Here is a 27626-nt window from a genome sequence, read left to right on the forward strand (position 1 = left end):
CCTTTGTGATACCACATTCGCTAAGGGCAGCATCTCTACCAGCACCAGGACCTCCTGTGACGTGGAGGCGGCAGACAGCCCTCCAGGACTGTCCCATCCTTAGCAGCACCCAGGTTTTCATTTAGAGTCTTTTGGACTTTCTCTTTGCAACACAGGCTCTGGAAGGGCACTGGCATAGTGCCATGTCTCACAGACAGGCGTGAGGGCAAAAAAAAACCAAAAAAACCAAAAATCAACCAAACTCGCAGTCCAAGGGTTCTCTGAATTTGGTCCGTCTTTAGTGTTTTGTGATGGCTTTGAGTAATCGTCTTCTTTTAATCTCATCTCATGGCAAAAAAAAAAAAAAAAAAAAAAAAAAAAAAGACACAACTTCTGTGTCTGCTCCACGACAGCAGTGACAGCATCTGACTTTATAACTCTCTAATATCAAAACAGCATCGGCTGGGGATAAATTCCAAAGGATCCTTTATTAAAATAGCTGAAAGAGGTCTATAAATATTTCTTTATTTTTCTAAAAGAGTTTGGAGTTTTTTTGAGTGAGAATGTGGTACCTTTTTGGCCCTGCCTTCCCACAGGGGAGGATGAGGGCAGGATTCCAGCGCCTCCTACGAGCAGGGCCGTCAAAAAGAAGAGGTGGTGGCATCTGCTCACACACAACTTCAGGTAACTAGTGATACAACAATAAACGTAAACGGCTTAACTTTGTTGTCCACATCTGCATGGCTGAGTTCTTGCCTCTCTGGATCCCACCACATCTGGGAGAGGGAAGGAGGGAGGGAGGGAGGGAAAGTGACCTCTGGGGTTATGTCCCTCAACCCCAGCTTCAGAATTCCCATTCCAGGACCTCTTCCCGGTTGGCAGCCCTCTCCAGCCGGTAGATTATACTGTTCAAGTTAGCCATTTTCTCATGCCGCCGCTGCAAGTTGGGGTTCACCTTAGTGCTGGGGTGCAAGGCTGCGGCTGTGTCACCAGTGGGGCTGGTACTCGGCACTTTGGCAGGTGGGGCACCAGGTAAGGATGGGGAGATGGGGGCTGAGGAGGAAGGGGCAGGTGACACACATGTCGTGAGGTCTGGTGAGGAGATGGCAGAGGGAGAATTCGGTGACCCCTCCAGACTGCAGCAGGAGGATTCGGAGGTGGACTTGAAACTCAGAGGCTCTGAGTGAACCTGTTCCCCAGTCCCCTTTTCTTGGGGGTTGTGCAATGAAGGACAGTCTGGATTGGGTGTGCCTGAAAGAAAGGGCCCTGGGGCCAGCTCTGAGAGGTCACTGTTCCCCAGAGGGTGGGTATGCTCCTCTTTGGGGCCATCTTGCCCTCTGTCTGGATCCCCCACGTCCTGGGGCTGGCTGTCTCCGTCCACCTCCAAACCCTCTTCCTGTTTGATCTTCACCAGAGCCCTGTCTGGGGCAGCTTGCTGTAGGGGACCCTCAGGCTCTTGCAGCTCCAAGTTCTTCATGAGGGGCTTTTGGTCCTCAGTCTCTGAGTCGGGGCTCTGTGGGGTGGGCTCTCTGTGGGTGTGGCCTGGCGTCAGGACACTGGGACCCCCACTCGGGTCAAAGTCGGGGTCATCCTGTGTCCCCTCCACCAGCATTTCACGGCGCATCCTGGACCTGCAGCAGAGATGGGGGGCGGTGATAGCTTGGGGCCTGAGTGGGGTTGTTGACCCCAGACTCAGCCCACAGGAACAGTGGCTGTAAACCCCTCCCCCTCCCCAAGTGACACTCAGGTCTACGGTCATGTTCTCTAACAGTGCCCACTGCTCCTTCCCAGAGCCCAATGCTGACAGTCACCCTATGTGGCTTCAGCAGCTGATCATGAGGTGCTCAGGGCAGTGTCTGCTTTCCTCCCTCCAGTGCCAGGACACACCAAGTGCTAGGCAAACACTAAGGACTTAGCACTAAGTATTTCCTTCTGCCACTGTATCTGTATTGTGAGCTCTACGTGTGTATGTGTGTGTGGTGTGTGCGCATTGAGTGTGCATGGAAGCCAGAAGTCAACCCTGGGTGATGTGTGGTTTTTATTGTCCAACAGACACAACTAAGAATGGGTAGAGGGAGCCAGGCGTGGTGGCGCACGCCTTTAATCCCAGCACTGGGGAGGCAGAGGCAGGCGGATTTCTGAGTTCAAGGCTAGCCTGGTATCTACAGAGTGACAGCCAGGACAGCCAGGGCTACACAGAGAAACCCTGTCTCGAAAAACAAAAAACAAAAAAAACAAAAAACCAAACAACAAAAAAAGAATGGGTAGAGGGAGCCTTAACTGAAGAACTGCTGCCATCAGACTGTCCCGTGGGAGACTGCCTTGACCGTTAATGGACATAGGAGGGTCCTGCCCACTGCAGGCAGCACATTCCTTGAATGGGAGAGTCCAGACCTTACAAAATGAACTAGAGAAGCCTGAGCAGACCAATAAGCCTCTTCCACGGGCGTGGCTTCTGTTCCTGCCTTAACCTTCCTCAAAGATGGACCATGACCTCCTGTGTCAAGTAACCCTTTCCTTCCCAAGCGATCATGGCAAAAGGAAAGTGAGAGCAGGAGGGTGCCTTCACCAACAGGTATACGCCTTATCTCCTCTTAACTGTGTTGGGGTGGGGCGTAGAGGTCAGAGGTCTTTACTTCAGCTTTTGAGACAGTCAGGCTCTCAGTGAGAAACCCCCGCACTCACCCACTGGCTGGACCGACAGGCCAGTGAACCCTAGAAACTGCCTACCTGTTCTTCCCCAGCCCTGGGATCCTGGGTGTACCTGTCTTTTCTTTTTAAGACATGAAATTACATTTATGTATTCAGTGTGCTGGGATTAAAGGTGTGCGCCACCACTGCCTGGCAATCCAATCTATCTTTCTTTTTCTCCTCTCTTTTTTTAAAGATTTATTTATTTATAAGACAACTATATGAGTACACTGAAGCTGTCTTCAGACACACCAGAAGAGGGCATCAGATCTCATTATGGGTGGTTGTGAGCCACCATGTGGTTGTTGGGAATTGAACTCAGGACCTTCAGAACAGAAGAGCAGTCAGCTCTCTTACCTGCTGAGCCATTTCGCCAGCCCTCTCCTCTTTTCTTTTTTGAGACCAGATCTCATTATACAGCCTGGGCTGGCTTGAAATTCACTGTGTAGACCAGGCTGGCCTTGAACTCACAGAGAACACTCTTACTTGTCCGTCAAAACCCACATCAATAATACCAGCACTTGAGAGGCAGAGGCTGGTGGATTTCTGAGTTCAAGGCCAGCCTGGTCTACAGAGTGAGTTCCAGGACAGCCAGGGCTACACAGAGAAACCCTGTTTCAAAAAAAACAAACTGGGCGTGGTGGCGCACGCCTTTAATCCCAGCACTCGGGAGGCAGAGGCAGGCGGATGTCTGAGTTCGAGGCCAGCCTGGTCTACAAAGTGAGTGCCAGGACAGCCAGGGCTACACAGAGAAACCCTGTCTCGAAAAACCAAAAACAAAAAACCAAAAAAAAAAAAAAAAAAAAAACTCAAAACAAACAAAAAAACAAAACAAAGACAAACAAACAAAAAATCCACATCAAGGATTTCTTCTTCATTCACGTTGCCCAGAGGCAAGAGTTCCCCCCTTCCCTAAGCCCCCCTCCTCTTTGGCCATATTAATCAGGCTGAGGTGAAATGACTCGAGCTGTGTGCGCCACTAGAGGCGGGTGGCTTTGAACACTGATTTTGAGAGCCCAGCTCACAGTGCACATGTGACAAATGTTTTGATGTCCCCATTGTCACTCAGGAGAAAAAGCTGTTAGGTGACCACATCGCCTATCATGCTAAGGTCTGGGCCTGCATGGGGAGAAAGCTCTGCTGAGGCTGTCCCTTCCTGCAGCTGCTTCATCTAGCACTGGGAGGTGGGATGGGGGGGAAAGGGGGGACATGAGTGACATGTCTCATCTTGTGGACTCGTCATGAGACTCTGAGAGGTCGGTGACGTGCCCATGGCCACACAGCTACGGAGTGTGCGCTGCTAATAAGCAGGCTGGGGAGGGGGAGATGTGTGCCTGCCCCTGTTTCCCTTTCTCCTTCTTGGGGATCTTGGAACTTCTCTCTGCCCTAGAATGGATGGTTAGACTCTTCCACAGGCCACACAGAGACTGGTGATAATTCTTTCTTGTTCAGAAAGTGGGTAGGGCTCAGATCTTTGCAATCTCCAAGCCTCCCTTCGTGGGGTCCTGGCCCAGCCTCGGGAAGCCCTCTGTGGCCTCACAAAAGCCACAGCACTTGGGACCTCTTGAGAATTGACCTGGAGAATGGAAAAGTTAAGAAAGGAGCCACACGCCGGGCATGGTGGCACACGCCTTTAATCCCAGCACTGGGAAGGCAGAGACAGGCGGATTTCTGAGTTTGAGGCCAGCCTGGTCTACAAAGTGAGTTCCAGGATAGCCAGGGCTACACAGAGAAACCCTGTCTCGAAAAACAAACAAACAAACAAACAAACAAAAAAGAAAGGAGCCACTAGGGTTGGAGAGATGGCTCAGTGGTTAAGAGCACTGACTGCTCTTTCAGAGGTCCTGAGTTCAATTCTCAGCAACCACAGGGTGGCTCACAGCCATCTGGAATAGGGTCTGATGCCCTCTTCTGGTGTGTCTGAAGAGAGCAATGGTGGTGTACTCATATGCATTAAATAAATAAATAAATAAATAAATAAATAAATAAATAAATATTTAACAAAAAAGAAAGAAAGAAAGACAGAGGAACCTCTACGCCTGAGGCCTGCTGTGGTAGACAGGTGTTCCCTTTGGTCTCAGTGGCTGGAGATGCCTCAGGCCCTGGCCTGATCTGTGCCTTCCTGGAGGCCACTGTGTGGAGTAGGAGTGACAAGAGTCACACTGCCAGAACTGGCTGTGCTACGTGTTTACAAACACATCCTGTGGACACTGATTGGGGGTACGCCAGGGTCCTTGTTTACAGTTTACAACCTGTGGCTCAGGGGAGAGGGCTCAGGGTCCCTTAGCTGGGGATCACAGAGTTGGCATCTAGTGGATCCAGCTATAGCCCCGCCCCTGCCCCGCCCCCAAGGCTGGAACCGCCCTCGGGGTGTTCCCATGAGCCCCAGGCCTTCCTGTGACCCTCTGTGCGACACCCGCCCCCCCCCCCTCCCGCCAGGCTACCTGTAGTTGTGGAACCAGTTGATGACGGTGTTCGTCTTGAGGTTGAGTTGGAAGGAGAGCAGCTCTATGGTTTGCTGCGAGGGGTAGGGCTCGAGCTGGTAGGCCTTCCGCAGAGCCTCCTTCTCGGCGGGCGCCAGCACCACCCGGGGCTTCTTGGCCTGCATGAGACTCAACTCCTGGGACTGCAGACACGGGCTTGGGCACTCGGAGTGCGCAGCCGGTGACTCGCTGTCCGAGCCGGTGCTGATGAGCCCGTAGCGGCGCTTCAGATAGGCTGGGGAGAGGGAGAGGGAGGGGGAGACTGAGGGGCCATCACCATCCCACGGGCCCACTTGCTTGCACACAGATGGCTAGAACAGGGACAGTGGCCAGGTAGCCTTCAGAGCCTTCTCTGCCTGACTCTCATTCTCTCTGTTCCTGTGGCTCCAGAGATGCTGACCTGTCCTCTGCTTGAACCGTGTTGCCTGCGAGGCCTGCTGGGGTAGGGGGTTCCTTGAGCACAACCACTACAGAGGCCTTGAAGGGTGCTTTGTGGCAGGGGGCTCTCAAACTGGGCCGCTCAGGGCTAATCTGAATGAACCCACTTCATGTAGGATGCATGGTATCTTCACAATTACAAAAGTCTACTGTGGATTAGATCTAGAAAGTTCTGGGGGCTGGAGAGATGGCTCAGCGGGTAAGAGCACTGACTGCTCTTCCAAAGGTCATGAGTTCAAATCCCAGCAACCACATGGTGGCTCACAACCATCCTTAATAAGATCTGATGCCCTCTTCTGGTGTGTCTGAAGACAGCTACAGTGTACTTAGATATAATAATAAAATAAATCTTAAAAAAAAAAAAAAAAAGAAAGTTCTTCAGAGGCCCCGAGTTAGAGGCTTAGTCCCAGCCGAGCGCTACTGAGAGGAGTTGGGACCTTTAAGGAGTGGGGTCTAGGGGGAGTCTTTAGGACATTGCAGGTGTATCTCTCGTTTTGATTTGTTTGATATAGGGTCTCACACAGCCGAGGCTGGCTTTGAACTCACTATGTAGCCTAGGATGATGTTGAACTTCTGATCTTCCTGCCTCTGCCTCCTGGGTGATGCTGGGATCACAGGCGTGCATTACCATGCCTATCTTAGGCAGTGCTGGGGAATGAACCCAGGTCTTTGTGAATGACTGCTAAGTAAGTACTCTACCAACTGTAATACTTCCCCAGCCCTTGGAGGAACTACTGGGACCCTGGTCTCTTGCACAAGGTTGGCGAGGCTGTGTGCCAGCTCTGGATGTATGAAGGTCCCAAGAGCCCTTTGTGATTTGGGGGGGGGGGGGGACGATGTGGGTATCTGGATTGCTGCCAGCAGGGGGTCTTGGGGCGTGGCTGGGACCTGGCTACTCAAGCCACACCCCCTCCCGGCTTGGCTCTCACCTTTCTTCTCCAGCTTCTTCATGTCCCGAAGCTTCTCCACGTTGTGGGGGTCACTCAGCCACAGCTGCATACGCACAAAGGGCTCCCGGCCCTTCAAGCTCAGTTTGTGCCATGGCTTGGGCCTCGACAGCAGGTCCGACACGGAGCCCTGGGTCAGCCCCAAGATGCTCTCACCAAACAGCCGCTGCCCTGGGGGACAGGGCAGAAGGCAACTGTCACCCCAGGCCCAGCACAGAGACCCCCCTCTCAGGAGGTGGGTTCGGGACCCTAACCCTAACCCTGCATAAGAGACTGGGGAGGGCAGGCACTGGACAGTGACACAGAAAACTGCTCTCTCTATCCCCAGGGGAGCACCCCAGCAAACTGCCAGCAGACACCCTGTCCTGTTGTATCTCATTCTCCGCCCCCGACCCCGAGGGATACCCTAGCAGATTCAGTCTGAATGATGACCCAGTAATCCGTCCCCTCAAGATCAGACTAGAGGGACACCTGCCCAAGGGCACTAGGCAGGCTCTTGACTCTTTGGTGGTGAGGGTACCAGGCTACCCCAAGCATCCCTTGCATCTGGGCAAGCTCTACGCTGCCCTACTTTCTGCCTGCCTTGTTCCACTTTAGCTTTCGATTTGTGTCCTGTCTGAAGAGAATCTCGATTGTAGTCGAGACTAGCCTCAAGCTTGCGATCCTCCTGCCTCAGGCTCTCAAGGGCGGTGACTACAGAGAGGAGGGCTACACCTGGCTCCAGCCGCCTGCATATGGAGGCCAGAGGTCAACCTTGGCTGTCTTCCTAGATTACTCTCTAAACTTTGTTTTTTTGGAGACAGGATCTCTCACTGGGCCTAGAGCTCGGTTCTGCCTGTCTCTTCCCTGCATCTAAACACTGAGATGGACCATCATGCCCGGCTGTTTTGTGTTTTTCCTCGTGTGTGTGTGTGTGTGTGTGTGTGTGTGTGTGTGTGTCTGTGTTCTGCCTATCCAGACACCATGTGCTGACCTGGTGTCCTACTAAGTCAGATGAGGGCATCAGATCACCAGGAACTAGAGTTAGAGATGGGTATGAACTAGCCATATGGATGCTGGGATTTGAACCCTGGTCCTCTGGAAGAGCAGGCAGTGCCCCTAACCACTGAAGCATCCTTCCAGCCTCCATGCCTGGCTGGGGATTCAAATTGAAGCCACTTGCCAAGTCTGACTTTTAACTTTAGGGTTTGTTTGTTTGTTTTTGAGAAAAGGTCTCATGCCATAGCCTAGGCAGGTTTTGAACTTGTGGCAATCCTCCTGCCTCAACCTTCTAAGTGCTAGGATTACTGCATGAGCACAGTGCCCAGCTCCTGTAGGATTCAATTTCAAGATTTTATTTATTATTATATCTAAGTACACTGTAGCTGACTGCAGACACACCAGAAGAGGGCATCAGATCTCATTGCAAATGGTTGTGAGCCACCATGTGGTTGCTGGGATTTGAACTCAGGACCTCTGGAAGAGCAGTTGGTGCTCTTAATGATTGAACCATCTTGCCAGCCCCATCGGGTATTTTTAGACAACACTGTTCCTCTCATAATAGAAATCATAAAGACAGCCATTGGGTTTGCATGCATCCCTGGTTGGGGGCAGAGCAGACATGCATCCGTGACTCAGAGGATTGTACAAAACAGTGAAGGAACATGCCACCCTACTCGCTGGCTCCCCAAGATGGTAGCACTTGGTCGTGGGGGGACATCAGTGCTGAAGTGATTGAGGCTTCTTAAGGGCCCTGCAGGACAGTTTTGAGAGCCGGGCTGGTGCTATCTCCCTTTCATTCATCAGCAGGAGTTCCTGGTCAGAGCCGTGTGCCTAGTGTCTGGTCCTGCATGCTCGGGGCTAGCTGGCACCTCCAGGCTGTCCCTGAGGTCACTGGGAAGTCCCACTGGCACTGTGCTCAAAGCTGGGAAGAGCTAGCCTAGGGCTGCAGGGAGCACTCCGGGCTGCAGGGAGCACTCCGGGCCCCCACCACATACCTAGGTTGTTGTCGGTGAGGACCTCCTTGACTCTCTTGGTGATGGAGTATGTGTCCAGCTCTGGGGACATGGCCACCATCTCCTGGATGCCCCCCGCAGCCTGGCTGCTTGAGAAGGGCTTCCCACCCAGGGAGGAGCTGGCCCGGCCTTCGGGCTGCTGATTCTCCTTGCTGCTTTCCAGCGACAGGCCCAGAGGCTCCTGGGATGTCTTTTCAGGCTCCGTGGGGCTTGGGGGAGGTGATGGGGAGGAGGTTGGCTCCGTGGGACTGGCTGCAGGCAAGAGACGGTGGAGCGGTCACCACCGCTGAGTGTGGCTGGGTAGCATGGCTTGCCAGAGCTGAGGCTGGTACCAAGACACCCGCAGCCACCACAGTGTACCCCAGGAAGGGACCTCTCAGGTCTTCATGGTAACATAGCCCTTCCTTGTTCTGTGGTATTGGGGGGTGAGCCAGGTCCTTGCTATCCCAGGAAAGCACACTGTACCATTAAATGACAGTTTGGCTCCTTTCAAAATTTTCATTCTGAGCTATGGACCTCCATACATGGCAAAAACTGGCTTTGAACTCACAATCCTCCTGCCTCTGCCCCCAGAATGCTGTTTGCCTGTCCACCACCTGTCTGGCCTGTCTCCTGCATACCTGTCACCTCTCTTGCCTATTGGTTTCTGCCAGATGTTTGTCTGCCATTTGTTTTGCCTGCCTGTCTGTCTGTCTACAGTCTGCCTTCTACCTGTCTACCAGCCTATCCTTGGTAGCCACAAATGGGAAGGGATCTCCAGTCCTGTTGCTAAGGTAGGACCTGCAATTCTGCCACCTGACACTCTGTTCTGGTTTGTAACCCGGATCCCCATTTTACAGATGGAGTTACCGACCCTTGGCCAGAATCGTTGCCTCTTTGTGGTCTCTGGGGCAGGTGGGCCATCCTGCCTGAAGCCACGTGTTCTGAAATAAATGTCACCCACAGGACTTCAGCAGCCCTGCATACAGCCCCGTGACTTCAGGTAACTCTCCAAGCCTCTCTTGTTTCTAGCTCTGCAAAGTTCAGGCTCTGCCCAGTCTTGTGCTAGGGAAGATTCCGAGGAACAGCATGGAGTCTCTAGGGAGCTGGTGAGTGTGATTTTGTTGGGACACAGGGTTGTCCTCCCTGAGTCCAGGCCTTCTGCACCTCTGCTGAGTGGAAACTTCCTCCCATGGGAAGGAGGGAAAGGGGGCTTGGGCCAGGGACCCCTGTTCAGGTGACAGCAGTTGAATGGTGTCTGGGATGCAGAGAGGGCAGAGGTGGGCATGCAAGCCCACTGACTTGGGGTAGAGCCCAGGCATTGTACCCTCACTTACCTTGGCTAGCACTGGGCTGCTGGGTTGGGGCTTGGCCCTGGCCCTGGCCTAGCTGGTCCGACAGCCACAACTGCATCCGGATAAAAGGCTCCCGGCCCTTCTGTGTCAGCTTGCTCCATGGCTTTGGCCGTGACAGCATGTCACTCACGCTGCCCTGAGACAGTCCCAGGACCTGTAGGTGGAGGGTGGGTCAGCAAATGACCCTAAAGGGCATCCCATGGTCTCCTCCGAGATGCTACTCTAAACCTCCCCTAAGTCTCTTCCTCCACTTCTGATCCTTTCTTGTATCCCCTCCTATTTAATGTTCCAGCTGGGGACATTATGGGATGGACTGGGCTGAATCTTTACCCTTCAGGGGCTGGACCATGGGAGCTAAAGGGCTGTAAAGGGCAGGGGACTGGCTGTTAACTGGCTCAATGTCCAGGGATGGCTAGACGCAGGAGACATCCAGAAGAATGGCTTCCTACCTGGGTCACCTTCCAGTCTATAGGTCTTAGGGCTAAGGTCTCAGTGGGCCTTGCTCCTGGCCCCCCCGCCCCCCCCCCCCCCCGTTCACACCTTCTCCCCAAAGATGCGCTGGCAGATGCCGTTCTTGGCTAGCTTCTCCTTGACCTGGCGTGTCAACTCCAGCGTGTCTACCTCCCGGTACATGTACAGTTCATACTGCTCGGGTGTCAGGGGCGGCACAGTGGGCTTGAGTGTGCGGGGCACGTATGCTGGATAGTAGGGCAGTCGCCCGCCGCCCACCTCCGGGGCTCCGGCCTCAGCTTTGAGTTCTCCCACCCTGGGGGCCTCGTCCTCGCCCATAGCTGCTTCGTCCTCAGGGGCGATGGTTGCCTCGTCCCCACGAGGCCAGGCTCGCCCATTGGGCTGTCCGGAGTAGCTGGAGGAGGAGGAGAGGGAGGGCGACACGGAGGCATAGGGACGGCTGAGCAAACCACGGTCTGATGCCCAGTGGTGGTCAAAGTAGCCGGCATCGCCGATCTCTGACTTCACCTTGCGGATGATCCGCTGCACAAATGCAGCGGGGGACAGGACAGCAAGTGGCGCCTGCACACTGCCGCCGCCGCTGCCACCACCGCCATCTTCCTGCTTCACGCAGGCCAGGGCCCCATTCTGGCTCGCAGTGGCTGGCGAGGGCCGCTCCGGAGGAGAGGGAGGCACTGAGCGGCCCCTGGGACCCGACTCCATCTCCAGCAGGGCCTGCTGCTGGGCTTGCATTTCGCGGCGGGCTTGTTCCAGAATGTTCTTGATGGCATCTTCCGAGGTGTTGGAGGAGGCTGTGCCGTTGGGGATGCTCACGGAGGCTGGGGAGTTCTTGGACTCACCTGTGATGGGGTGGACAGGGGCCCATCATGGTGACATAGTTGTATGTGGCATCTGTGTTTATACCATCTAAACATGGGGGCAACCTCGGTGTTCTACAATGGGAAGACTGGTTAAGTAAGTCATGGTGGATCTGTCTGACCGTCTGGTGCAATATTAGGTAGGCATTAAAAAAAAAATCAGGCCAATAGTAAGATCTTAGTATATGTGGAGAAAGTGAACAAGGAGAGGAGGCAGTGTTAAAACAAAGCCAAAACCCACAAAAAGCACGCCTTTTATACACACTTTTATACATTTATACAAACCAACCTCGTGAAAGTCTAAGGTCAAGAAAGAGGCAGTAACTCAAAGATGCGCTCATGAATTCTATAGCAAAAACCTTGGTGGAAACCCAACCGTCCAAAGAAAAAACCGTGGTTAATGAGGTCGGGCATGCCTTTAATCCCAGCAATCAGGAGGCAGAGGCAGGCAGGTCTCTGGGAGTTTGTTCGAGGCCAGCCTGGTCTACAGAGTGAGTTTAGGACAGCCTGGGCTACACAGAGAAAGCTTGTCTCAGGGTGGGGGTGGGGGTGGGGAAGATGATTCAAAGTCTAAGTCTCCACAAGCTACCAACAAGGTGCAGGGGAAAGTCTTATCAACGGGCTGATAGGGAAAAAAAAAACAGGCTGACAGCTATCTCTGAGAGGGAAGGGAAGGGGAGGAGCGGGGAGGGGAGGAGGGGGGAGTGTCAGGTCAGACGCACACAGAGTCTTGGGTTGGAGTCATAAGTCCCAGGGGCTCATTTGGTTCTATGAATAAGCGAAGGAAGACAAACAGGAAGTCCACACAAGGAGTAAGCAGAGAGGATGTCACAGACCCAGGCCGTGTCTCAGACAGCAATGGATCCGGGTGTGACTAGGGGCTGCCTCTCTCTCCCTTCTAGACAGTGTTCTCTGACTACTGAGCCAGACAGGTCACCATGGCCTTCCTCCATGATCCTGTGTCCCTGTGTAGCCTCCACCCTTGGGCCCACTCACTACACAGCCATTAGAATGACATTTTTTTTTTTTCAAACTAAAAGCAATAGACCAGCATTGAGTCTCAGAAAGGAACCCAGCGTGGATCCAAGCAGGAACCTAGAAAAACATTTAAAACAGGAAGGGATGACAACCCAGGAAGTGCCAGTCACATGACTTCAAAGTCCAGCAACAGGCTGGGGAGGCTGAAGTGGGAAGCGGCTCTGCTTACCGGGATAGGCTTGTAGGCTTGTCTCTGTCTCCACCTCTCTCTCTCTCTCTCTCTCTCTCTCTCTCTCTCTCTCTCTCTCTCTCTCTTCGAGACAGGGTTTTTCTGTGTAGCCCTGGCTGTCCTGGAACTCACTCTGTAGACCAGTCTGGCCTCGAAATCTGCCTGCCTCTGCCTCCCGAGTGCTGGGATTAAAGGCGTGCGCCACAACCACCACCACCACTACCACTGACTAGCCTGTCATTGTTATGATCAGCTTGTATAAATGCCTGCCCATCCACCCCCACCCTGGACACTTCCTTTGGTTTTGTCAAGAACACGCCTGGAGCTGGCAGTCAGCCATGCCTGGTGCCCTGGGCTGGGCCTTCCCGGCTGTTTGGAACATATGGGGGTAGGAGGTAGAAGTGGGAGTGGCCACCCTTGTAGCTTAGTACTCAGTGTGAACATTCCCTTCAGCCCCACTGCTGACTTTAATGCTTCCGAGTCTGTTTCTGACCCTGGGAGAAGCACTGAGAACGTCAGACACCCAGGGTCTGTGTAACTGAACTCAAGGCTGTGCTGCTATGCCTCACCCACATCTGCAGCTCCGGACTAGCATTCAGTGGGAGCCTGGTGGTGATGGTGGTAGTGGTGGTGCACACCTTTAATCCCAGCAATTGGGAGGCTAAGGTGTCCCAGTAAGAGTAAGTAAGAACTCTTTTGAGTTCAAGGCCAGCCTGGTCTCCAGAAAAAGTTCCAGGACAGTCAAAGCTACACACAGAAACCCTGTCTTAAAAAAAAAAATCATGAATGGCTCAGAGGATTAGCTAGTAGGGCAGGGTAAACTCCCTCTCCTGTGGCCTCCTCTAGGGACAGAGGCGGGTCTCCACTGAAGGCCACAGTCACTGATACATTTTCCTCATAGGACTTTGCAACTGGAATACCTGCATGGGTCCACCAGCAGGGGGCAGCAGACACCGCACAGTGGGGTGGGAGAACTGACCCCAGCGTCCCAGGATCCCAGGCAATCAACACTGCAGGGTGTTAAGTGTATAACTTGGCCTGGCTATAGAAGCCCCCAAACCAGTGGCAAGGACAAGGCCAGAGCCATTGATGGCAGGCAGGATCACAACAAAGAAGGTGGTTTTGACTCTAAGGCTCTGCCCACAGTCTTCTGTATACCTGCCCCTGGCTGGTGATCCCCTCGGCCTTCAGAAAGGAGAGCTAGTATCATTCCTGTCTTAAAGATGAGAAGAGGGAAGCACAGAGAGGTCAAGTCATCAACACAAGGCCACACAGCTAATCAACAGCTGAACCAGGATTTATGGCCAGTCCCGCTATCTTGTATTTGGTACTGTAGGTCACAGCGGGAAGCATACCGGGATAGGGTGGTGGGGCTTCTTGGAGGAGGTGACACCTAAGAGAGTGGTGCTTGGCTAGATGTCCTGGGAAAGGGGATAGTCTCAGGGTCCGGATGTCTTGCTGAACAGCTGAGATTTTGTTGTAGGGCAGGTAGTGAGACACAAGAGAGACCTGAGCTGTGGCATAACTGCGTGTGCTCCAGGCAGGCCCTTCTGGGGCCCTGGAGGTTACAACTGACCTGGGAACACCCTGGGATGATAGAGGAGATGCAGGCAAGGATCAGAGGTCATGGGCAGAGGCCATACTTACCCCCCTTCTGAGACTCAATCTCCTTCTTGGCCTGCTCCAGGATGCTCTTGATGGCGTCGTCCGAGCCTGTCTCAGGTGTGCGGATTCTCGGGGTGATGCTGCCTGGGAGGGGCACGAAGGTGGCGGCTGTGGGGCCTGCAGGGGGCGGGGTCAGGCCCTGGAGGTGGGCAGGAGGGTATGGACCAGATTGTCCCAGGGTGGGGGGGGGAGGGTGACAAATGGTACGTGGTGTAGTTACTCCAGCTTTGGGGCTGGGACTGGAACTAGGGCCCTGTGTGTGCTAGGTCAGTGGTTAGGGCTGAACCATGTTAACAGTAATGGTCCAGGATGATTACGGCAACAGTGGACACTTCTTAAGCAGTTCAGTGCTCTGGGTCCTTTTAGCCCCTCCCTCACGGGCCGATGTTGGGAATGGGGTTGGGGGAAACTGAGGAATCAGCTCAGAGCTGGGGCTTAACTGCCCAGAAAGGGCTGCCGAGGGAGGGAGGGGTGGCTCAGTGCAGGAGGGAGCAAGGTCACCAGTCTGTCCCTTGAAATAGGGAAACCAAGGCACAGGGTGGTGCTCACCCACCCCGAGGTCACCCACGGCTCTGGATGGCGGTGTGGCTCCTCCGTGGCTTACCTCGCTGCCTCACCTGGATGGTGCGCAGGGCCAGCACATTCTGCTCATCCGACAGGAACTGCTTCATCTTGATGAAGGGCTCCTTGCCTTTCACCGTGAGCTTACGCCATGGCTTGGGCCGGGCCAGGATCTCACTCACCGAGCCCTGTGACAGTCCCAGCACATAGTGGCCGAACACACGCTGGCCAATGTTGTGCTTGAGAAGTTGCTCCTTCACCTGAAAGGCAATCTCAGCCGTGTCCAGCTGCTCCTCCTCTGGCCCTGCCCCGTCCACAGTCTCCGGGGCCCCTGTGGGCTCGGGGCCGGGCACAGAGGCAGCAGGAGCTGATGGAGGCTTGGCACCACTGTAGAAAGCCGGGGGGAATGCCAGCAGGTTGCCCGTCTCCCCTTTGAAGGCAGCTGGGCCCATCATATGTTTGGACAGCAGTGAGTCCCCAGCCAGCCTCTCCCCTGGGGCCAGGCTGGGGAAGGGGGACAGCGAGAAAGTCCTTGGCCCATCAGGACCCAGGCTGGGGCCCAGCAGAGGCTGCACAGGGCTTGGGGACAGCGGGTCTTCCGGGCCTGGCGGCGGTGGAAGCTGAGGAGGGTAGGGGGGCTCCGTGCCCAGTGAGCCCTTGATGGAGTCATCCTCTGAGGGGTCTTCCTCTAGAACACCAGGGGCGATGCACAGACAGACAGACAGACAGAGGTGCAGACGGACCAATGGCGATGGAGGGGAGGGATGTGCAGAGGCAAGAGAGATGGTTAGAAAGGGAGAGAGAGAGAGAGCAGGGACAGAGGATATGGGGTAATGGGGGGACAGGATGAAGGACTAGCTATAGGCCCCAGAAGCCATAAATACCCATGCTTGCTGTTGTCCCTCTATCTGGAACCCTACCTCCTCAGACCCCCTTCAAATGCTAGCTTGTGGGACCCATCTGCTGCCATTGGTGACATTACCCTAGCAAGCAGGAAGGGAGTCACAGTCTCCCCAGGGGTCTAATGCCTCCAGTGCCTAGTCACTCAGGCCACCCAGCACTTCCCATTTAAGAGACCAATAATGAGCCTGCCATCTTGGCAAAGGTCACAAGGCTACCGGGCCACTGAGCCATTTGTGGGAAGAAGGGCAATTTTAAGCTGTGGGCGCCATGCCCTGGGGGTCGGCTCTAGGGTAGGGTATAGACACCCCTCCCCTGACTCCTGAGTTCTTATTAAAGTTCCATTATCCAGCTAGAGTCAGGGTCCAGGGAAGCCACTGGGAGCCTTGGGTCTACCTGTGACCCTGAACCTGGGAAGCATCACCCAGCAGGTGCCCAGCCTACATCCCTGGTCTGGTCTGGATTCTTCTGCCTCATGAATTGCAGTGATCCTGGGGCATGAAGAAGTCCAAGGGCATCCTTGTCCAGCCCCTCAGCCCAAGTGCCCCCTTGGGGAGTTCCTTGTCCCCTACCAGGGCTGGCCAGCAGCGCAGGCTTCTCTAGCAGGAACTTCTGCGTGGGGAAGAAGACATCCTTGGCCACAAGCAGCGAGTCGTCAGGCTTGGCCAGCGTCTGGGGGGTGGGGGGAAGCAAAGGCGAGAAGGTACGGTTGGTGCAGGCTTGGTGGAAGCAGCCAGCTTTGGGGGACAGGGACGGCGGTGGCAGGGATGTGTACCTGTGGGAGGCTGCAGGTGCTGGAGGCCAGCTTCATGGCTCTCAGGATGCTGTGGGGAGAAAACAAGAGGGGCCGGAGGTCAGCAGGAGGAGATGTCCAACGTGGGGTCCTGTAGACCAGGCTGGCTTCAAACTCATAGAGATCTACCTGCCTCTGCCTCCCAAGTGCTGGGATTAAAGGCTTGTACCACACTCACCACACCAAGTCATACTTGCCTTTCTTTTTTTCATTTTTCTATATTTCATTTTGCATATGGTCTCATGTAGCCCAGGCTAGCCTCAAATTCATTTTGTAGTGGAGGCTAGACTAGAATTCCTGATTCTCCTGCCTCTGCCTCCCAAGGACTGGAGCACCACCAATCTGCTCTTCCCTTTGTCTCCTGTTTTTGCCTTCCTCATCGCTTTCCCTCCCATTCTCACCCCCTCCTCTCCTTTCCTCTGGGGTTCCAGGGAAGGAACCCCGGGCCTTTGGCACACCACCCATGTCCTCTACCATTGAGCCACCCTGCCTTGTGGTTTTAGGCTAGACATAGGTAGAATCTACCAAATACATATTTTTTTCCAGAAAGTTCCAAAATGCAAAAACTAGATTTGCCTCGGGACTGCACACTGAGTACTAACGTGGCCTCGAGGCAAGGGAGGGATGTGCAGTCACCGTGCTAGGAATCATGGGAGAAGAGATGATGAAGTCACAAGAGGCTGCACCTGGGTTTCATGGAGGACACTACCACAGTGCTACCAGGCCCGGGCTTAGTCATCCCACCCTGGTGACACCAAGGGTCAACTGTCAACTGAAAACTGTGTCAGCTGCAGGCTTAAAGTCACGAGTTAGGTCTGGGGAGCCCTGCATGCCCACAGCCTGCGTTTATCTGACTGCCGAGGAAGTCCCCGGTTTCCACACCACGGTGACAAGGTGACTATCGCCACAGCTTCACGGAAAAGGACCAGTGTGCTGGTTTGTTTCTTTGCCAACCTGACATAAGCTAGAATCTTTTGGGAAGAGGAGGTCTTCACTGAGAAGGTGCCTTCATGAGACTGGCCTATAGGCAGTCTGGGGTGGGGGGCGTTTCCTTGATTTAACGATTGCTATGGGAAGGCCCAGCCCCTCTGCAACCAAAGTGGTCCTGGGTGCTCTAAGCAAGCAAGCTGAGCAAGCCATGGCGAGCAAGCCAGTAAGCAGCGCCCCTCCATGGCCTCTGCATCAGCTCCTGCCTCCAGGTTCCTCCTGCCTTGGCATCCCTGGGTGATGGGACTGGATGGAACCCATAAGCTATAAGATGGCCTATGTTGGCACTTTATTACAGCAACAGAAACCAGGCGAGGACAACCAGTTTGTTTTGTGGAGGCCCAGGCGGGGTTGCCAGGCCTCCTGGCTCGACCACCTGAATGCTGGCTACACTAGTGAGCCTTTGCCACCACACCTAGCTGCGACCGGACTGGTTTTGACACAGAGAGATGTGGACCCCAGAGTGGGCATGTGGGGGAGGAGGTAAGGAGCTTTCTGAACAGTCCCAGCCAACATGGTACCTCAGCTCTGTTTTAATCTCTTCATAGTCAGCCTGGGCCTCGAGCTTTTCTTGGAGTTTCTGGAAGACAAAAGGATCTAATGAAGCTGGCCCGTGCTCCCAGCCCACCACCACCCGCCCCTGCCACCCTGGGACCTACCTCTATGGCCTCAGACTTGGCAGCTAGCTGCCGCTCCAGGTCAGCGATTTGGTTGGCTGAGACCTCCTCCAGCTCCTGCAGGGAATGTCGAAGCTGCTGGGCGTCCTTCAACAGCCTCAGGATCTCTCGGTCCTTGGAGGCCAGAGCTGCCTCCAGCCGCGGCCCTGAACACAGGGCGAAGCTCACCTTCTCCTGGGAACAGAGAGTATTCTCAGTGAGTGGCTTTGAGGGGCTGAACCCCAGCATGGCATGCCGCCCCTGGACCTCAGGTGGAAGGGAACTTTCCATCTGGCGATCTGACACTGCTGTGCCACTCGCACGGTTCCCCTCACAGAAGCCATGCTTCATTCAAGAATTGCGTTGTCAAAAATACAACCATGGCTGGGTGTAACAGTAAAGACCTCTGTACGCTGGAGTCAAAGGCAGGAGAGTGACCACAAGTTCCAGGTCAGCCTGAGCTACACAGTGAGCCCTGGCCTCCAAATAAACACACAAACAAACAGACAAACAAAAACAACCATCGAACAAAATAAACCCCCCAAAGAAAAAAAACAAAACCTAGCTGGGCAGTGGTGGCACATGCCTTTGATCCCAGCACCTGGGAGGCAGAGGCAGGCGGATTTCTGAGTTCGAGGCCAGCCTGGTCTCGAACAGAGTGAGTTCCAGGACAGCCAAGGCTACACAGAGAAACCCTGTCTCAAAACACAAACAAAACAAAACCACAAAAACCCTAGGGAGAAAAAAGTTGTCTGTTGGTAAATTAGGGGCCTAAATTTCATCTCTGGAAAAAGCTGGGTGTGGTTGTCTCCAGGTATAACCCAGGAAGCAGAGGCAACTGGACCCCTGGAGCTCACCCGTGAGCCTACGCTAATCCATGATGTCCAGGTCAGTGAGAAATCCCATCTCAGAAAATGAGGTGGACAGCCTTAGGGGAACAGCATCCAAGGTTGTCTCCTGGCTTCAATACACACAGGCGATCACTCAGATCCATGTGTATAGCCATACGTGTACATGTATATGCATACACACACACACACACAAACACACACAAAAGTAAAAGTGGGAAGGAACTGTAGCAGTGGCAAATTCCAAAATAGGTTTGGGGTGCTGGGTCCGTCGCCAAGGGAAATGACCCATCCAGGAAACCATTGACCAGGGCCAGAGCAGCCTCATCGCAGCCACAGGCAGTGTTTCTGCGGCATCCCCTGATCTGTTCCACGCCTGTCACCCATCTAGGGGTCTTGGAAACTGTCCCCGAGTCTCCATTCCGTCTATGACAAGATACAGGCTTCTACAGGTTCTGAGGGACCTGGGTCAGGCAGCTCTCTGGCTTTATTACACAATCTTAGAAGTACTTAGAAAGAAAGAAAAAAAACCGCAACAAACTCTTCACACACACAAAAACAACCCCACCACTACTAATCCAGCTTTCTTCCTTGGAGATAAATGCCAATTAAAACAGGAAGCGGATGCCATTAATACATTAAATTAATTAGCATCAAGTGCCACTGTTGTGCTCAGAAAAGCTGCCTCCCAAACCAGCCGGGGATTCCAGTGTGGCTGCTTAGTCATTTGCAGGTTCCTCGGGGGTTAATTAAGAAAGGCTGGTGACTCCTCCCCAGGTGGCCACAGCTCCCCTGTCTCCCCAGGCGCTTCTGTGGGACAGTCACCTGGTAAATCACCAAAGACTTTTGGGACAGAATCACATTTACCTTCCTGGATGCTCATGCAAACGCAAACACACACACACACACACACACACACACACAGAGTAAAGATCTTTTCGGCCATTGAAGACCCACAGTCACCGTTACACATCACACCAGATGCGCACACTCGTGGGCGCAAGAGGCAGTGAACTCTGAGGAGCAGAGCCAGATTCTGCACACGGTAACCGCCAAAAGCATTGGCTCTTTCCCAGCACAATCTATGAGCCAAGCAGTTCTCTCTATAACCTTGTAAGCTAGCGTGGATGGGAAGGAAACTGAAAGTGCTGTGACATCAGTGCCCATGGGCTAAGGAAGGCGGAAACCACAGCTGCCGCTTGGGATGATGTAAGGAATCGTGACTCTAACCCTCCAGTGTGCAGAACCCCGGGAAGGAGGCTGACGGTGTACAAGACCCATGGGTTGTGGGTTGTGACTTAAGTCCTTAGGCAGGCAGTGACCCCAGGACTCTTGAGGGTGCTGGCCAGGAAAAGGAGAAAGACGGATTGATTTCACTTAGGAACCTCAGGGTTGGTAGCTGGAATTGGCTCTTTATAGCACTGGAGGAAGGGGCAGGTCCCACCAGAGTCACCTGTAAGGTTTAGGACTTAAGGGCTGAAATACAAGCCTTCTTTTTTTTTTTTTTTTTGTTTTTTTGAGACAGGGTTTCTCTGTGTAGCCCTGGCTCTCCTGGAACTCACTGTAGACCAGGCTGGCCTCGAACTCAGAAATTCACCTGCCTCTGCCTCCCAAATGCTGGGATTAAAGGCGTGCGCCACCACGCCCGGCAATACAAGCCTTCTTACAGTTCCTGGTCAGGGCTTGAAAATTCCCAAGCGACCACCAGGCAATGAAACTGGTGTTCAACAGCACCCTCTGGTGGCCACCACTCACAATGCCCCGTGGTCCAAATCCTGATACACCCTGCAATGGGTGGTACCTTCTTGGCCTGGGAACAATTCGGGCATTTCCAGGCAAGGCGAGGGAGGCATCCAAAGGAAGACACTAGGCTTTTTGTTAACCAATAGTCAGCAGAATCTTGCACAACTTAAAGCAGTGCACACACAACAAGACCCTGTTGCTACAACAGGTTACAGTAAGTCTTTACTATGCTGACCTTAACAATGTTCTCTGCACTCAGAGACCCCGTGCGTCCCTGCTCACATCTATGTCGGTCGGTCGGTCCTCGCAAGTGACACCCACTTTCCCTATGTGCAGAGACATGGGCTTCCCCAATCTTTTCCCTCTGCCTTCCCCCACATCCCAGGTGCATCCTTCTTACCCCACTGGGTCCCTGGGGGGAACAGCAAGCCAGGCGAATGGAGCTGTTGACTGATGCCAGCTGCTCCCGAAGGCTTTCCACCTCACGCTGGGCAGCCTCTGCTCGCTGGGGGAAGAGAAGAGGGGAGAGGATGAGAGAAAGAGAGAGAGAGAAAAAAAAAACAAAAAACAAAAAACAAGGATGTTCTACACCTGTACCACCCTGGATCTCCAAGGGTCTAGGTTCCCACAGTCCTGAATGCAGGCAGGCCTGGACCTGGGAAGCCCTGTCACTGAGCCCCATGGTGGGTACAAAGGAAGGGCTGCCTCACCTCACCTTTCCTGGTGAGATGGTTTTACTGAACAGAGGCCACCAGGGATGGCTCTAAGTGATTAAGTGATGTTACCTGAGACCCCCCCAAAGTGAGAACACTCCTTCCGCCAGGGAGGGAAGGGCAAGAAGGGGCTGTCTGCACCCATCCCCAGGTGGTTCTGTCCCACACTGGGGCCTGTGTCCCTTCTCTGGCTCTGGCTCAAGATTGTATCTGCAGAGGTGGTCCCAGTTCAGTGGCTGTCACAGCCTCTGGGTGACTCCCTTGGCTTTCTAAGGCCTCAGTTTCCCTTTTACAGAATAGGGGTATTAAAAAAAAAGTCAGAGGAGGCTCTCGTGCTCGAAGGGCAAGCAGGGCACAGTGTAAATAGAGTCCGCGGTTGAGCTTAACTCTAGTCACAGATTTACTTGGCTATTGGTTCCAGGGTCTTCTATAGTTGGGCTGGCTTTGAACTTGATATGTAGCTGAGGATAACCTTGAATTCCTGGTCCTCCTGTCTCTACAAGTTTGTGCCACCACACCTGGCTATGATCTCTTTTCTCAAGGCCATGTCATTGGCTAAGACACCTCCCGATGGGGGTTTGGCCACAGGGTACTAGCCTCTTCATCGGACAGCCAGGCTGGACCCTGCAAAGGCAGGATCGGTTTGGCCCCATCTGCATGTCCGGAGGGCAAAGAACTCTTGCCCCAGTAATCCCATTTTGGAACTGGACCCACACATCAGCTTCTGCACGTGTGAGATGGTGTCTGCCCGAGGGTAATCGTGAAGGTGTTGGTTGGGAGAGGGGAAAGGTGGGCATTAACTATAAACAGTCATCTAGAGTGGTCTGGCTAGAGCAGACTTAGCAATCTATAGCCCACTGTTCTTATAAATAAAGCTTTATCTGGGCGTGGTGGCACACGCCTTTAATCCTAGCACTTGGGAGGCAGAGGCAGGAGGATTTCTGAGGCCAGCCTGGTCTACAGAGTGAGTTCCAGGACAGCCAGGGCTACAGAGAGAAACCCTGTCTCGAAAAACCAAAAGTGGACACAGTTTTTCCTGCTGCAGTTGCTAAGTTGCCACAAAATGTGGTTCTCACAGTGCTGAAATATCTGTTTGCTGTTGTGGGAAGCAGAACCTGGTGTCCCAGATTAGGCGAATGTGTGCCGGTGGGTACATCCACCAGAGGCAGGTAGAGGCCCGTGAGGCTCATGTGGGTCTACTGGTTGGTTTGTACATGGGTGGACATCCCTGGAAGGAGAGCCCAGAAACTGGTCAGACAGGCTGCTGGAGCAAGGGGCACTGCCTTGGATCTGCCCTGGTTTGTCTTTTCTGAATTTTGAACTATTTGAGTGAATTACCTATTTGAAAGGGTAAGACAGGGCTGGGTGATGGTGGTTTTAGTTCCAGAGGGAGGCAGAGACAGGCAGAGCTCTGTGAGTTCAAGGCTAGCCTGGTCTATACGCCAAGTTCCAGGCCAGCCAGGGCTACAGTGAGACCCTCTCTCAAAAAACCAAAACCACTAAAAATGCTATGCAACTGATATAAATGGAGGTCTGTAGTGACAATTTTGGCATTTTAGTTTTTTGTTTTTTTTAAATACATAAGTATTGTAAGAATATGGTTTCATTTTAACCCCAGGTGTGGAATACGGGCTGTTTCAGACTGTCCACAGCAGCCGACTATGATTTGCCTAGTGCTCTCAATATCATGCCAATGCATGATTTTGCCAGTTGCGAATAGTTTCTGTGTTTGTATGACATTTGGAATTCTGGGGGCTTTTCAGAGGATATATAATGCTACAGCCCCGAGAAGTAGGTGGGTTGTTGGTTGCAGTAGGTTAAGCCATCATGTGCAAAGAAGAAACAAGAAGAAATTAGATATCCTGATGGTGAAGATCAAACTTAGCCCAAGGAACTCTACAGCCCTGATCGGCAGGAAGTAGTCTAACAATAACATTGGTCCCTCCCTTTCTGGCCTCTTTTCTCTCCTATTTAGTCTTAAGGGTTAAAAGGGAAAAAAGGGCAGAAAAGGTTGGAAGAAAGAAGAACCCACAAAGTAGCAAACACCAGCGTAATGATCCCTGAAGTAACACAGGAGCTGGCTGGAGAGGTAGGGCTCAGTTGGGAGTGTTTGTTCAGCATGAAGGAAGCCCCACCCGGTTCCAATCAGTAACACAGTTTATATAACATAAACCTGATGTGGTGGCACACACCTGCAATCCCAGCACTTGGGAGGTGGAGACAGGAGGATCAGGAATTCAAGGTCACCCTCAGCTAAACTGGGAGTTCAAGACCAGCCTGAGATAACAGCAGATCCTGCCTCAAAACAAAGAAAGAATTCCAGCCAACCACGGGAGCAGAAGCCAGGAAAATCACTATCACCAGGCCCTGGCCCTGCTTCTCCTGGGTGCCCACTGCTCCCATGGGGGCCAGAGCAGAGGCTCAAGAGGTTATCCGTAGTCTGGCATGGTGCCCACAGAGACTGGCCTCAAGGCCTGTGATCTGAGGGACTCTGCCACAGGACATTCTGCAGTGACCCAAGCAAAATGACACTGTGCCTTGCCACAGGACTGGCCTGCTGATCTTGGGGTTAACTCTATACCCACGGGCAGACAGGGAGATACTCGGTAATCAGGGTGTTGTAGGTGCTTGGGCAAGGCCAAACAGCTTGGGTCCAAACAGCCGCAACCCAGCTGGGTGCCCCCCCTCCAGCCCTGCTCCCACCCCTACCCCTACCCCCAACGGGAGACTCCCACTCACGGCTCACCTGGTTGGCCTTCTCCAGGTTCGTCATGATCAAGCCGACCTCATCGGCCCTGGGACACAGAGGAAAGGGACCCTGAGACAGGCTGGCGGCTTCCATGCGGATCTCTGCCCAAAAGTGCAGAGCCATGGAAGCCGCCCTCCACGCTCCCCAAAGAGAAAACATACTGGGTGGGGGAAAAAAATCTCCACTGCTGGGAACTGGGGAATGGGTCTCAAAACTCCTCCCCCACACCTCTCTTTTTTTGAGACAGGGATTCTCAGTGGAGCCCTGTCTACCCCGGCACTTGCTCTGTAGACAAGGCTTGGCCTTGAATGCAGAGATCCGCCTGCCTCTGCCTCCCAAGTGCTGTTCAGTGGTTAGCGCCTGCTACCTGCACAAAGCTCTTCTTAAAGGCAGCCCAGGGCCCAATCTTTGGGGAGCTACAACAGGGGCTTTCTCCTCACCTTCCCTCTAAGAATCGGACAATGCTCTTGCAGTGACTCCCCAAGGTGGGGCCCTTGTCTACGGTGCCATTCCCTCCAGACTGTGACACTGGGGGCTTAGGACAAGTCTGCCTAGCTTGCTGGGACCCTGGGGACGTGGGGGACATGACTGCTCACATCCTTGCACATCCTTGAGGCCTTCGTAGGCACGCACTGTCTGTACTGCCTGAGGTGCACTTCCTAGTGTGTCATTTGAGGCTGCCTGCCTGGGCCACCCCTGCCTCCAGCTCTTCCCCTGGAGAAACCAATTTCATGCTCCATACAGTGACTGCACACAGTAAGTGCTCCGTGGTGCCTGTGAGTGGTTTCGTCATAGCCTGCTACTGCCTGTGTCTGCTTTAGGGACAGGGTGGTGACGCTTTCATGTTCCCTCCAGGGTCACAGCACAGCACCAGATAAACAGTTGGTGTTCAGTAAGTGTTTATGACGTGAGTGATGTCTTAAACCAGAAGAAGTGACTGCACTCTGAGTCGTTCAGATGCTGTCACTCGGCCTCCACTGGTTGTACTGGGAAACTGAGGAATGTGTAGGGCAGGTGGTAGAACCAGAGGTCAGGGGTCACGGGTCAGGGTCGGGGGTGAGGCTGTCCAGTGGCCTCACTCAGGTGGGTCCAAGGGTGTTGTGACTCTGGTGTGTGAATAAAAGGGAAGATGGGTCAGGTGCATGCCTGGGGGTGACTTGCTCAGAGAGTCAGAAGGAGGAGGCTTGTGTGTGGCAGACAGAGGGAGGAGGCGGTTGTCCCCAGCTCGCTTACTTGGAAGCAGCCTCCTCATCGTATTTCCTCCTCAGCTCCAGCAGCTCCGTCTGTGTGGCCTTTAGCGCTGGGAGGGGTGAAGGCCAGGTGAGGCGGGGTAGCTGGGTTGTTCTGCCCCCCTCCCACCCCCACCCCTCCCCATGCCCGCCCCTCCCCCAAGCTGGGAGGCAGTCTTAGTGGGAGAGGGATTGAAGACCTGGCCAGGTGGGGGACCCTCCTGTCTGGGGCAGGGGGACTCATAGAGGCTTGGGAGTTCCGGGTCTGTGACCTGCTGCTGAGATTTCTCGAAAAATCCCAGTTTGCTTGTTCATTTGGTTTGGTTTGGTTTGGTTTTTTTAGGGACAGTTTCAGAACTTGGCCAAGGCTGGTGGGGAACACACTAGGTCGCTCAGGCTAGCCTTAATTCTCCTGCCTCAGCTTCCTGCCAGTTACATTTCCAAGTTTTGACAGGTAGGCTACCCACTCTGGAGACACCAGACCCTGCCTGGTGGCCCAGGGCAATAGCCATCTTCCTGACAATCTGGCTGTAGCAGGTGCCCTCGTCACCATCTTTGACACAGCTTAGTGCATGGCTGTCAAAGGTTTGCCCCATTTGGTTCCACCCCAGGTTCTGACCCCTGTCTTTGGGCACACCAGATTTATGTTCCCAAGTTCATTGTTTCACTGACCACCCCTGTCCCCCATCCCCACGCTGCTTCAAGCCACTTGAGGGCTCCCGCCCCCCCCCCCCCAGAGCCAGAGTCATACCTGAATGTAACACCTTGATTTTCTCCTCTGCCTCCCCCAGCCTGGCTGCCAAGGTGATGTGGACTTCTTGGAGACCCCTGGAGAGACACGGGGCTGCTCGGGCTGTGCCGGGACCCACCTGGCCCCACCACAGTGGGTGTCACCCCCCAAAGCCGCCTTGGTTTTATTCCCATTCCTGCGGCTGGAGCTTGGACGCTCAGGAGCCCTTGCGGCACTGGAGGAAAGTTACATGTACAGAGCTGGCGGCCGACCTGCCTCTTTCCTAACAGGAGACAAACCCCCAAACTCAGATGTTACCTCCGTTCCTTCATGGCTCCAGGCTAGCTCTGACCTCAGGGCCTTTGCCCAGCCTCTCCCCTCAGCCAGTCACACCCTTCCCAGTGTCTGGAGTCTCAATGACAGAGGACTTTACCCATCCCTTCCCCATGTCCCTCTGGAGCCATGTCGCCCTTGGTGCACTAGAAAGACCACCCCATGGGCTCTGCCTGTTCTTGCCAGACTTTCCTTCACCATTGTATTGATGTGGCTTGTCTTTATTTCTATTCCTTCCTTCTGCCAGCTCAACTATGTGGGAGCCTAGGTTCTGGTAGACTCTCTCTGGGTGAGACTAATGGCTACCGTCCACTCATGTTGTGTCAAGGGGAAGGCCCTTGATGAGGCCAGTGGACCTGGCGTTACCCCCTGACAATCTTTTTTTTTTTTTAAAGATTTATTTATTTATTATTATATGTAAGTACACTGTAGCTGTCTTCAGACACTCCAGAAGAGGGCACCAGATCTTGTTGCGGATGGTTGTGAGCCACCATGTGGTTGCTGGGATTTGAACTCTGGACCTTCGGAAGAGCAGTCGGGTGCTCTTACCCACTGAGCCATCTCACCAGCCCCCCCTGACAATCTTAAGACCAAGATTGATGAAAACAGTAGCGTTCCCAGAGAGCTGGAGCCATGCCTGGGTTCTGTTACTGCCACATAGACAAGAGCTCCATGACCCCGTGACCCCAGAGAGGTGTCTTAACACATACAAAAAAACAAAAAACAAAAAACCCTAAACCACCACTACCACCACTGCTACCATCACCAACAATAATCCTGCTCTATCTTTCTTCTGGATAAGGCTGATGAATGTACCCATTCCCCAGACAAGGCAAGTGAGACTCAAAGAGTGAGCTGAGAGTTGTAGGGCCGGCCTCAGAGTCCCTCACCCTTTCCCATCTCCCTCCTGCCAGTGACTGCCCCAGGGCTTCCTGGGCAGCCTGCCCTGCCTCCCTCCTCACTTCTGTCTCTCGGCCTCATTCTTCTGCAGCAAGGTGTCTGTCACGAGGGTGTCCTCAGGACCTGGCAGGTGGTCACCGTTGGCTGGCGTGTGCCCCGTGGGACACGTCCCCTCGTTCTGCTCTGTGGAAGACAAGAGGACCACACTCAGCACCCAGACAGCTGCAGGCAGAAGCCTGCCTGGACCCCTGAGATCAGTTCATTAGAGACAGTGGGGTGGGGGCGGGGGAGGTGGGGACCCACTGGCCTGCAGGCTGGCACGCTCACAAAGTGTGCTGGCTGGGTTTTATGTCAACCTGACACAGGCTAGAGTCTTCTGAGAGGAAGAAGCCTCAACTGAGAAAATGCTTCTCTAATA

At 53.7% G+C, this 27626-nt stretch overlaps 1 protein-coding gene across 5 annotated transcripts in view; it reads right to left on the reverse strand.

The window, feature by feature from the left end:
- Positions 1-360: 360 nt before the first annotated feature.
- Cux2 (cut like homeobox 2) overlaps positions 361-27626 on the reverse strand; it is a 189085-nt gene continuing 161819 nt past the window's right edge. For 4 of the 5 annotated variants that reach the window (XM_029477894.2, XM_029477892.2, XM_029477895.2 and 1 more), the window contains 17 exons: positions 27271-27391; positions 25997-26073; positions 25250-25316; positions 24014-24062; positions 20955-21059; positions 17967-18158; positions 17829-17887; positions 16303-16351; positions 16100-16199; positions 14671-15315; positions 14049-14183; positions 10407-11176; positions 9849-10020; positions 8515-8784; positions 6521-6709; positions 5115-5388; positions 361-1610 (listed from right to left, as the gene is read on the reverse strand). In XM_029477894.2, the coding sequence (XP_029333754.1) occupies positions 824-1610; positions 5115-5388; positions 6521-6709; positions 8515-8784; positions 9849-10020; positions 10407-11176; positions 14049-14183; positions 14671-15315; positions 16100-16199; positions 16303-16351; positions 17829-17887; positions 17967-18158; positions 20955-21059; positions 24014-24062; positions 25250-25316; positions 25997-26073; positions 27271-27391 (4061 nt within the window). In that variant the 3' untranslated portion in view covers positions 361-823. The remainder of the gene's footprint in view (positions 1611-5114; positions 5389-6520; positions 6710-8514; positions 8785-9848; positions 10021-10406; positions 11177-14048; positions 14184-14670; positions 15316-16099; positions 16200-16302; positions 16352-17828; positions 17888-17966; positions 18159-20954; positions 21060-24013; positions 24063-25249; positions 25317-25996; positions 26074-27270; positions 27392-27626) is intronic. The other variant, XM_029477891.2, reaches the window with a different exon arrangement.

Source organism: Mus caroli, unplaced genomic scaffold (assembly GCF_978045245.1).
Source record: "Mus caroli unplaced genomic scaffold, Mus_caroli_1 scaffold_4, whole genome shotgun sequence".
Classification (NCBI taxonomy): domain Eukaryota; kingdom Metazoa; phylum Chordata; class Mammalia; order Rodentia; family Muridae; genus Mus; species Mus caroli.